An 11,049-nucleotide genomic window follows, 5' to 3' on the forward strand; every position below is an offset into this window, starting at 1 on the left:
TTGACAAGCTACCTGAGCCCATACATGAAGTCATTGGATTCCAAACTCCGGCGTCAACTACCTACTCCCTCCGTTTCAGGTTATAAGACGTTTTGACTTTGGTTAAAGTCAAACTGTTTTAAGTTTGACTAAGTTTATAGACAAATGAAGTAATATTTATAATATTAAATCAGTTTCATCAAATCAATAATTGAATATATTTTCATGATTACTTTGTCTTGGGTTGAAAATGTTACTATTTTTTTCTACAAACTTAATCAAACTTAAAGTATATTGACTTTGACCAAAGTCAAAAACATTTTATAACCTGAAAACTAGGGAGTAGATGTCTATGGAGTCTACGCATAAACCAATCAATTGATTCATGTATCTGAACCATTAGCTGAGCGAGGTTTTGGTGGATGCAGGTGACTCCTACTACCAGGTGACCTACCTGCATACTCCGCTCTCCTCTGCTTTTCTTTTCAGTAATCCATACCCGTACACGCATTAGTCGATCAGGTGCTCATTTTCTATTGATGCATTCAATAATCTAAGGCATAACGTAATATAGCAAAATCCTCTCCAAAGCAGGTTACACGAAACCATCGAGTAATATTCCATTCGGTGAAACAAAAAAGGTTATAACTCACAAGCATACTTAGCACAATCAAGTTAATAATATGTACTTCCTAATTAACGATGTTTACTCATCAGATTTGAGAAAAATAGTCACCCAATCAACCTCATGCATTTCGCAGTTGGAGAAAAATAGTCACCCAAGTTACATTTTGATGTCTGTTGGAACAGCAGAACATGCTTTACCTCTTCTGAAAATTAAATTTCTCAATTGAAAAAGAGAACAGGATTATCAACACAAAAGGAAAGGCAATGAGAACAGCTGCTACTAGGCTCAACTTGTCTTTATGAAACCCGAAATAGTCGTTCAAGAAGATCGAAACTGATTTAGTTTCTCCAAATGCTCTGACCTCTTTCTCTATGTTCCCATACTGTGATGTCAAGAGGGCATCGAGTGTCCAAGATGTAGGAGTGAGATAGTAGAGCCAAACCCACCACTTTGGGATTTGCTGCAACGCGAACAATTGAAATGCATGTTAGTTCTTTATTCCTGATCTTTTCAGGATTCTTCCCTAACACTTGAACAAAACACTATTATTCTATAATAGAAATGTTAATTTCCAACCTAGCAAAATAGAAATGGAAAAGACAAATGATATGACTGAAAAAATGGTATACGCCCATAACTACTACGATGTTGAACTTATGTTGGAGTGCTTCAGTGTATTGTCATCCAGTGATTCCTTAGAATCATAATACCTAAGGTTATGTGATACAAGTCATGTCATAATACCTAGAGTTTCATGCAACTTTAACCATATTACTGAAATTTACTCTTACACATTTAACAGTTCCACAATATAATTTATTAATTACACTACAAAATCACGTTAAGCAGTTCTCATGTAGGTTGTTATTTTCTTAGTACTAGTTGGTATATATTCAACGTGAGCAGCAAAATTTTGCTAACAAAAAGAAGTGAACAAAGTTAGATCCTGGAGTGTCTAAAATTTCTGACTACCATTCTCTGCTGGTAGTATTCAAGAAAAAAAAAGAGATCATATTCCACTACGTACCAATAGTTAAGGTGATAGTATAAATAAATATGATATATTAAACTAAAAAAGATGAACGGTCTAGATTGATTCTACTACCATTAGAGGCCATAGTAAATCACCAGAAAAAAATCATGATATTAGGAGAAAATAAAGGCTTACAGGCGCAGGTAAAATAAATCCCGAGAATAGTGTTTGCATGGTGTTGAAAAAAGATGCCAATATGGTAGCAACTTGAACATTGGGGGTTAATGAAACAAGAAGCAACCCAACATAAATATAGGAGAGACTTGAACAAAATGTTGTGTAGAAGAACCATATGAATTTGTGTAGTGTCCAATAATAACCAATTGATGGATAGATAATTAACGTGTATAGTACCACTTGGATAAATACATAGGGAATCTCAATGGCAGCCTGTAGAAGGAGAATAAATATGAACATTAGTGTCAATAATGCATATTTTACTTTGCTTACAAGCTTGTGAACATTATCTGACCTGTGCGAATGAATATGACCAAGATGAGTACATTCCTGCAAACTTCTCACGATACATTACAATGCGCTCGGTTGTACTGAATGGTATGATTGACTGATGATTATAAGACCCTATAGTTGTGGAACCCAGATACATTGCACCAAAAACATTGAACAGGTCTTGCTCGTCGTTTCTTAGAAGGGATAAGAGAAAGTTATGTTATTCTACTGAGTACTTCAAGGCAATGCTTTGTGGCGAAGCACCGTACCCAAAGTTAACAAAATAATGTGCAATGTCATGGATAAGAGAGTAGTGGACTTACAATATTTTTGCACGCTTCCAGAACAATACTCCGTAGACCAGGGCAGATATTACTGTCAGCATTATACGCCTCAAGTTATACTCAGGACTTCTCCAGTAAGTTAAGTTTTGTTTCCACAAGCAAGCTTTAAGTTGAATCCAGCCATTCCGTGGGAAACGATGGGAGAAAGATAGAATTTCTGAATTTGGTATTGGGATGCTTAGCTTCTCCACTAGCTCTACGATGTCTCTGAAGAAAAGTAACTTTTAGTCATTCTTAAATTCAAATGAAAGTTTTTTTTTTATTTGGTTAAAAAAATTGCTAGTTGAATTTTATTTTCTTTCAGCTATCCATATGTTCTCTTCACTCATAAAATCCTAATCAAATTTACAAGATATGCACCTATGCTGTGATGATTCGTCATACAAAATCGCAAAGTCCATGTTGTGTTGCACCTCCATTGATGTTGATGTTAGGTCCATCATCCAAGCAGCTGGATTGCAGTTACTCTTTACTTTCAAGACCCCAGAAATTTTCTATCATCATAGACAAGGAAAATTCAATCTATTATAACCTCAGGACACATGACACGAAAATGGCAGAGCCATGCAACAAATGTGGTTCTCTGAAAAGACGGGTAACATTTACGGAGTACACAGATATGCAAACCACAAAGTTTATTAATTCGGTATGCCCAAATCTATATAAGGGGGCCTCTGAAATTCCAAAAAGTTGAACAAAGATCAAAACTGAATAAATCTTCCTAAATTCATAAAAAGATAAAAAATCTGAAATATTTGGCCAAAATAGATTCATGTCGTGGGGGATGGGGATGGGGGTGGACGTGTGGTGGTCGGGGGGGGGGGGGGGATTGCAGAATTTGAACCAAAATTTCAACCTGGGCATATGAATTGCATGACTCATTGACATTTTGATCAACTTATATGATTTGTTATTGAACACAAATGACTCATAGAATTGATTTAATTGTTTTGGCTACAATTTCTAAAGATAAAATTTATCTCTAAAATAGCATAAACATTGCACATGGCATTGGCAGTTCGGATCATATCAATTCATCAGGAAGTGATGAATCTTATCTCACTTTCAGAAAAACCAGTGAAAATGAATAATCAAGAAATGACAGATACATATGAGGAAATATGTTCAAGAAACCTGCCTCAAAGTACTCAATCACTTTGCTGGAACGCTCTCCTATTGGTCCATTATAGATTATTTTCCCACCATTTTTCATTAGTATGAGCTGCAAGAAGATTTACTCAATGCATCAAATATAACTTTCTACTAGCACTGTATGAAAGTAGCTTTCTGCCTTTTTTTTGTTCGTAATCAGAAAACTCAGAACATAAACCGTCTGTCGTCACGTCTTTTTGTGATAAACATATAGTCCAGGAAACAAAAAAAATGGCATAATATTCTGTTTGGTAACATTAAAGTATAAGCCCTCAAACCATTTTAGTTTGGTAATAAAGCCCAGTAAGTCCAATTTTGTTGGTGCGACGAAAAATTTGTGATAGTATGAACTCTTAGTTCAGATAAGAGATAAAAATAAACTGTCATTGACGTTTTTATACTGTATTTTAGTTCAAAAAAGATATCAAAACAAACTGTCACTGAACGTTTATACTTTATTCTTCATGCTAACTAATACAATGTTTTTTTTTTCTGTACACAAAGTTTAAGCCAAATGTTCAGGTAAGAAAATTTCTCCCAAAAAGGAAAAAAATGGCTAGAAAGTAGATAGTTGTTATATATCAAATAAACATCTATATCATATCATAGATATATTATTCAAAGGGTCTGATTAGGTATTTTCAATAAAAAGGGCTTGAAAAAAAACCAAATAATTGAAGTGTTAAAATTTCTAATAAGAAAAATTAAATATAAAGGGCTTTATTGCACAGAATCGATCATTTAAGGGGACAAAATTGCAATTTTGATGGTTTGATTGTGCAAAGTGAAATGGTTGAAGGTTGCAAATTTCTATACTATTGTATTCTGTAATTTTTCTTTACTGAAAAGACAACGGAGAATGCAACAAACACATAGGTGTTTCAAATTTTCAGTAACTGAAAAGTACATCTTAATTAAATTTAGCTCAAGTCCGTGTTGAAGGAACGAGCTATTTTTAACCCTAATAGCTTTGAACTAGATTTATTGATGTTTCCAGCATAAAAGATAACTTTATTTTTGTCCTTCATGTTTGATATGTTCAATAAAAAAATATTTGTGTTGATTATGTTTGATGTACATTGCGAAAGTTAAATTACCTCATCAAACGCCTCAAAAATTTCAGTGCTCGGCTGATGGATTGTACACACTACTGTCCTTCCTGTTTTGCAAATATTTTTAACGGCACGAATAACAATTGCTGCTGACCTTGTATCTAATCCTGTTGTTGGTTCATCCATTAGTATGACTGATGGGTTTGAAACAAGCTCGACTGCAATTGTTAGCCTCTTTCGCTGCTCCATGGATAATCCATTTTTCTGTGGTGTCCCCACTAAGACATCTTTTATTTGATCTAGTTCAACAGTTTCGAGGACTTCAGCAACAAATTCCTACCCAAAGGAACAAAAACAACATTGTTAGTTTTTTAGGTAAGCTTCTTGTTTATCTATCTGTTATTAAAATCAGTATATGTCTGTGTTGTTCCAAGGGACATACAGATCTTGTTTTTTTGTCGACATGAGAAGGTAGACGAAGCCAAGCAGAATAAGTTACAGACTCTTCAACTGTAAGCTGTGGGGAATGTATGTCGGCTTGCTCACAGTAACCTAAGATTCTGACAAATGTTTCTTGTACCTTGGGATATCCACCTATTCTTATGTCCCCTTCAATATATCCTCCTGTTTTCCTTCCTGCTAATACATCTAGCAGAGTTGTCTTCCCGGCTCCACTGACACCCATTAGTGCAGAAAGAACACCAGGACGCAATGCACCAGTTATGTTGTTAAGTAGCTGAAGTCTTTTTGTTGGATAGCCTTGTTTCAGCATTTCCTACAAGAGAGTACATTTCTTACATACCTTTATCTTCAAATATGAACCAGACGAGAAACACAAAAAACTATAAAAATCAAATACATAGGGAGCTTTCTTAATTACCAGTGGGGTATCAATGTAGTAGTTCAGATTGTGGAATGTAATTGGAAGTTCCATGACAGGTATAGTCATCTTTGCTGCAAAAAGATCAATGCATTGAAGAAGCATGCATTTTGCTTTCGAAACGCAACTCTGCTAACTTGGTTTATTACTTTTTTTTTGTGGGACCTTCATTTCTTACTTGGTATTGAGATGTTTGTCTTTACCTCTGGAAATATTTGAATGAACATCAGATTCTTTTCGAATATTAGAATCTTTTTCCTGCTCTTGACATAATCTCTTTATAGGCCTACTTCCATGATATTCTTCTATAGCTGAAATAGGCAAATTTATAATTTGTTTCTCAAGTAAATAATATGCGTATGAAAAGTCTATTTAACTGGTGCTCCATAGTGCCCCAGCTCCATATCCCCATATCTACAGTTTTGTCGCGATATATGGCATGAAATTTTGTGGGGTCTAATTTAATCATAAACCACTCCAAACAAGTTTGAACAAAATTTCAAATTGTATTTTCTTTTGTCATTTATTATTGGATTGTAGGTATCTGTAGATTATGTATACAAATCTGCTATGTGAATATATCCAAAAAATATCTGAAATCGAGTAGATATTTCAGAAATTACACCCAGTAATCACAACCAGGTGTATACCCAAAAATAGAGATTTCCAAAAAGCATTACCCCAAGTTCACTGTATGTCAAATTATGCTGCCTGAGTACCATGGAGCCCGAGTTTGAGAAATATGCACTTTGTTCGTTGGTAGCAAACTTACATGTAATATAATCTAGTGCCAATCCAAATGCAATATAAAATAAAATGACAGCTCCGAACAATGCTCCAATGGATATCCAATAAAAGTGCCAACTGTAATATAGGCCATGATTAATCAGGATTCGGTTCCCAATTGTTATGTTTTGAATAGTTTCCTGAAAATAATACAAGTAGCAATGATGTAAATGCTTGAAAGCAGCTGATAACTCATTTTTTTATTTGGAAAAAAAAAACATATTTCACCTTCTGCCATCTTGGCGCTTGGAATTCATTAATAACTGTGCCGATTTCTGCATATGTCATTGGAGAAATCCAAAATCCCCAGTTTAACCATGCTGGCATGGAGGCTGGAAAAACAAAGTAACAGTAACACAATATGTTTATTTTTGCTAGGTTTATATGCACAATGAGTGATGGTTATCTTACGCTTGGGAAGAGTGAAGCCTCCAAACATGAGGAAGAATGTTAGAGCCAGAAAAAGGTAGAAGAAAGACGCAGTGGGTGTTTGGAAGTATGAAGCAATAAATCGATACAGTGAAGTGACTGATTGATGGACAAAACAAAGCATCAGAAATTGGCAGAAGAACCTACAAATGGGTATAAATAAATTGCGTTAAGTGTTTCTCAATGTTTGTTCTTATTGTTGAAAACTTGCAAAATTTCGAATGAATTATTTACCTCGAAACACTAGCTGTATAACCAATTCCGTAATATGTGATACATATCCATACAAGTGAATCTAATATGGAAACAGGGACCTTTAGGACTGAAGCTGGTATTGCATATGCCCATGAAGAATAGAAATAATAGCTCTTTTGCTTGTAAAAACTTGGGAGTCTCCTAATCTGCATGCTTATCTCTGGTGTGCCATTTAGCATGATCATTAAGATGGAAAAAAACAATGCTCCCATATAGTAAGTTGCGTGAGTGAAATCTGTTGTCATGCGAGTTCGAAGGAACACAGACATTGTTACGAGTGCAATAATGGCAAGCTGCAGTAAGGAGTAAACCTCAGTTAGGACTCAAAATTTACTTCGTACAGGAAAGAGGGCCTTAGAATGAAGTATAACCTGGCCTGTTTTGAAGACATAAACAAACATGCTCCTTTTCATTAGGAGTGCTTCCCTTGCTCCACAGGCTTTGAACATTTCCAGTTTTTGCAGAGAATATTTATTGAATGCTAAAGCTTCCTTGCCCAACTCGCTTTTCGGAGGAACAATTGGTTCTTCTAGTTTTCTCCCTCTGTGATTTTCCTTGAACATGCTTGATAATACATGGGGTGATATATATCTGTAAGATTCATTTGGACCAGACCAGTACTGTTGTTGGTCCTTGCAGGACAAGATCTAATGGTTTCGGAATCAGAAAAAAAAGAACTGTTTTCATGAACGTGCAAATTATATATAAATCAGGTGCTGCAGCTGCTCTTGTGATTGAGGAAAATTACCTCTTGGAGAAAGTCAGCTACCTCTTTTCTTTCTGGGCATATGAACCCACACTCCTCAAAAAAATTCAGAGCTTCATTTCGAGGGCCATGGTAGATAATTTTCCCTTCTGCCATTAATATCAGGTCATCAAAAAGATCAAATACCTCAGGTGTTGGTTGAAGAAGTGAAATAACTATGGTGTACTCGCTGATGTTCGTCAGTTGCTGGAAACAACTTATTATTTGAAAAGTGGTAGAGCTATCCAGACCATTTGATATTTCATCCATAAAGTATGCTCTTGCAGGCCCCACAATCATCTCAGCTGGTGCAAGAAGGTGAAAATTTAAGATTATACACAAGGTGATCGATCGATCGCCTTAATTTGGAAGAATGTATTTCCCAGTAATATTGATCAGCTTTACCATACCTGTGGTTAATCTTTTCTTCTGCCCCCCTGATAGTCCTCTTATCATTGCATCCCCAACCATCGTGTCTGCGCATATCTCTAGCCCCATGATCTACAATTTAAGCGGCACTGTGATTCTTGTTGGTATATTTTCACTACCTGAAAGTTAAACTTGTATGTTTTGGGGAAATGTACCTTCAAAATATAGTCTGTCTGTAGGTTTCTCTTTGAAGCTTCAACTGATATAGCCTGCAGTAGCCACTTTGCTTTTGAAAACCAAAATGTTTAATTATAGAAATAGAAACAGAAATGTTTATTAATGAAAAGCTTTACCTTAGTTTTACTACAACCCAATATTATTCTAGCTAGAAAGGTTACATTGTTAGTATTACCTCAAATAATCATGTGTTTCTTTTTTCTTTTGTTTTTGTGAAGCGAGGAAGAATAATGCCAGCCAGTGCATAAAAGGAGAACACAGTTTTTACCTTCATGTATATATCTATGTCCGCATCAGGTATGATCCCCGCAGCGCTCTCCCTCGCGCTCACCTCCTCGAGTATTTCTTTGAGCAAGCAAAATCAATGTGTAGAAATATTGTAACTAATCAAGAACTTTTTCTTTTTTCTGATCATGAATTTTGGTGAAGAATGTCCATTACACTTACTTGGTCTTCTTCCAACACCTTGGCACCGGGATGAGAAGTCCAAAGTCTCCCTCACAGTCATCTCAGGAATGTGCAAATCGTATTGGCTGATATACGCGGCTGTTTTCTCAGGCACAAATTCATCAAGCTGATAGCCATTGTAAGAGATATCCCCTGTTACCTGTAAAAGCTTTGCATCTTCACATTCAGTTTGTCAGAACATAAAAATTTCTTGTTCTTGATTTTTTTAGTTTGTGCTCGAGCTCGGGCGTTGGCCGAGGGCGAGGCGACGTGGGCGACGGCGACGATGAGGATGGGGAGGAGGAGGCCACCCCCTCGCGCCGGAAGCTCGGGGTTCCTCAGCCCCGAGCCGCCGGTCCTCGTCAGGCAGCGCCGCCGCGGGCGGCCCCAAGAAGAGAGAAGAGTCAGGGGGGCCATGGCCGAATGTCTGGGGATTTGGGTGAAGGGAGAAGAGATGGAGACGGGCAGCGTAGAAGGCTGCCGGAGGCAGAGAGGGAGGTGGCAAGCCACCGCCCACCGGCGGCGGCGGCGGCGGCGGCGGCGGCGAGCGAATTGCGGCGGCGCTGTGGCTGGAGAAAGTGTACGAAGGGATTTGGGGACAATCCAGCCCATGGGCTGAATCCAATTTGGGACTGTGATTTCGCAAGTAAAAGGTCCAAATGGACTCCCTTATTATAGCTCGGCTTTAATATCCCTCAACCGCAAAATCGGATATAATGCTCCCTCAACTATCAAAACCAATTTAATTTGACTCCTCAAGCTGTTTGAATAGTAGTTTTGTTCTATGTGGCACACACTGGCCTAGCCTTTATCATACGTTGACGTCTACATGGATTATAATTAAGGAAAAAAATAAAAAAAGACCATAGGACCCACATGTAAATCCTTGCCCCATCTTCTTCCCCACCTATCCCTTTGCCTCTTCTCTTCCCTGTTCCTCCCCTCACACACTTCTAGCTCTAGCAGTTGGGCACAAACAGTACATCGAGAGGCGAGGAGGTCGGCATCGGCAACGGCGAGCCAAAGCAGGGAAGGGCACTGGCGACTCCTACCCTCTTCTCTCCCTCCCTCCTCTGCCAATACCCATGGAAACCTCAGTCACTACCCTGACGAGGCTCCTCTGCCAAGATGGCATCCCGCTGCTCCTTGCTAGTACCCGCCGAGGCAGCCGTTGTGCCTCTCTGCTCTTGCTTTGGCTTATGGATCCAGGAGGTCAAGGTCAAGGCATCCACTGTTGCTCCTCCTCCGCCGCACCAATCGACTCGCTCCAGCTCCTGCCTCAATCCTTTTCCCCGCTCCTATGCCTGCCACCCACATAGCTATCACAGCGACGATGGAGGACGATTCAAGCTCAATGGTGTAGACGAGCCTTGTCCCCCGTACTGCTGCTCCCAGTGGTACGGGAGATGGATGGCACCACGGCACTCGCTATCGTGCCAAGGAGGACCAAGTCCAAGATGGGTGTCATGGGGCTATGGTGGTGGTTGGTGGCGACGGGGTGGGAGAGGGGGGCTTGGGCTGCTAGTGCTGCAGCAGCAGCGGCTGGTGAGGGGATGGAAGCGACAGCGACGAGGAGATAGTGTCGGCGGTGGATGGGAATAATCATGTGGCCAGCGAGTGAGGCAGGGAGAGCGAGGGGAGAGTGAGGAGGGCGGGAGACAGTACGGGAGGGGAGGGGAGGCCACAGAGGCGTGGACCCACTTTATTTTTTAAATTTTTTCTGAGTGTAATTTACAAGTAAGCCCCACATATGTGCCACGTGGACAGAGGATGACTGGGATGCCACGTGGACGCCACATCAGCAAATACCATCATCAATACTGTTGAGGGAGTCATTTTGCATGGTTTTAATAGTTGGAGTAGTTGTTCTATCTATTCTTCGATTAAGAGATACAAATCAAATTTAACCTACATTTGAGGGATTTCTATTTCACAATAAAAAAAATCCAATCCAAACCTTTTTGGAAGCAGTCCAATTTAACTTCCTCAATATGGGTCATATACTTGTATTTGTCAACCGCAAAACCAGACATATTGACCCCCTCAACAATTAAAACCAATGCAAAATAACTCCCTAGATGTTTTATAAAGTGATTTCGCTGATGTGGCGTGGCATATAAGTCCACATATTATGATTGTAAACCAAAATGATCAATAGTATGGTTTTATGAAATTTTATGATCATAATTTCTGGGGTTATATATGTGTCACATCTTAAAACCTCTGTAGTTTTGTGTAACCTCAGACCATTAATGAAATTTAC

At 38.5% G+C, this 11,049-nt stretch overlaps 1 protein-coding gene across 2 annotated transcripts; it reads right to left on the reverse strand.

Moving 5' to 3' along the window:
- Positions 1-677: 677 nt before the first annotated feature.
- On the reverse strand, positions 678-9,406 carry LOC127758177 (ABC transporter G family member 50). 2 transcript variants are annotated; one of them, XM_052283796.1, is made up of 20 exons: positions 8,787-9,406; positions 8,608-8,684; positions 8,318-8,371; positions 8,144-8,234; positions 7,737-8,038; positions 7,360-7,635; positions 6,968-7,281; positions 6,716-6,876; positions 6,533-6,636; positions 6,291-6,444; positions 5,722-5,829; positions 5,519-5,592; positions 5,081-5,413; positions 4,684-4,974; positions 3,573-3,656; positions 2,795-2,928; positions 2,414-2,641; positions 2,113-2,284; positions 1,776-2,030; positions 678-1,067 (listed from the first exon to the last, which is right to left on the reverse strand). In XM_052283796.1, the coding sequence occupies exons 1-20, from the start codon at positions 8,845-8,847 to the stop codon at positions 801-803; spliced, it is 3,540 nt and encodes a 1,179-aa protein (XP_052139756.1). In that variant the 5' UTR covers positions 8,848-9,406; the 3' UTR covers positions 678-800. The 2 variants fall into 2 exon arrangements, with proteins under 2 accessions (XP_052139756.1, XP_052139757.1); XM_052283797.1 differs by lacking the exon at positions 5,722-5,829.
- Between the last annotated feature and the right edge of the window lie 1,643 nt (positions 9,407-11,049).

This window comes from Oryza glaberrima, chromosome 12, assembly GCF_000147395.1.
Source record: "Oryza glaberrima chromosome 12, OglaRS2, whole genome shotgun sequence".
In the NCBI taxonomy this organism is placed as follows: domain Eukaryota; kingdom Viridiplantae; phylum Streptophyta; class Magnoliopsida; order Poales; family Poaceae; genus Oryza; species Oryza glaberrima.

Bases quoted from the DNA above. Each gene is read 5' to 3' on its own strand.
- LOC127758177 (XM_052283796.1), bottom strand. From the start codon at position 8,847: ATGACTGTGAGGGAGACTTTGGACTTCTCATCCCGGTGCCAAGGTGTT. The intron at 6,637-6,715 runs GTAAGATAACCA...TTGTTTTTCCAG, and splicing joins AGGCTTCACTCTTCCCAAGC to CCTCCATGCCAGCATGGTTA. The intron at 2,642-2,794 runs GTGCATATCTTG...ACTTTTCTTCAG, and splicing joins GACGAATCATCACAGCATAG to AGACATCGTAGAGCTAGTGG.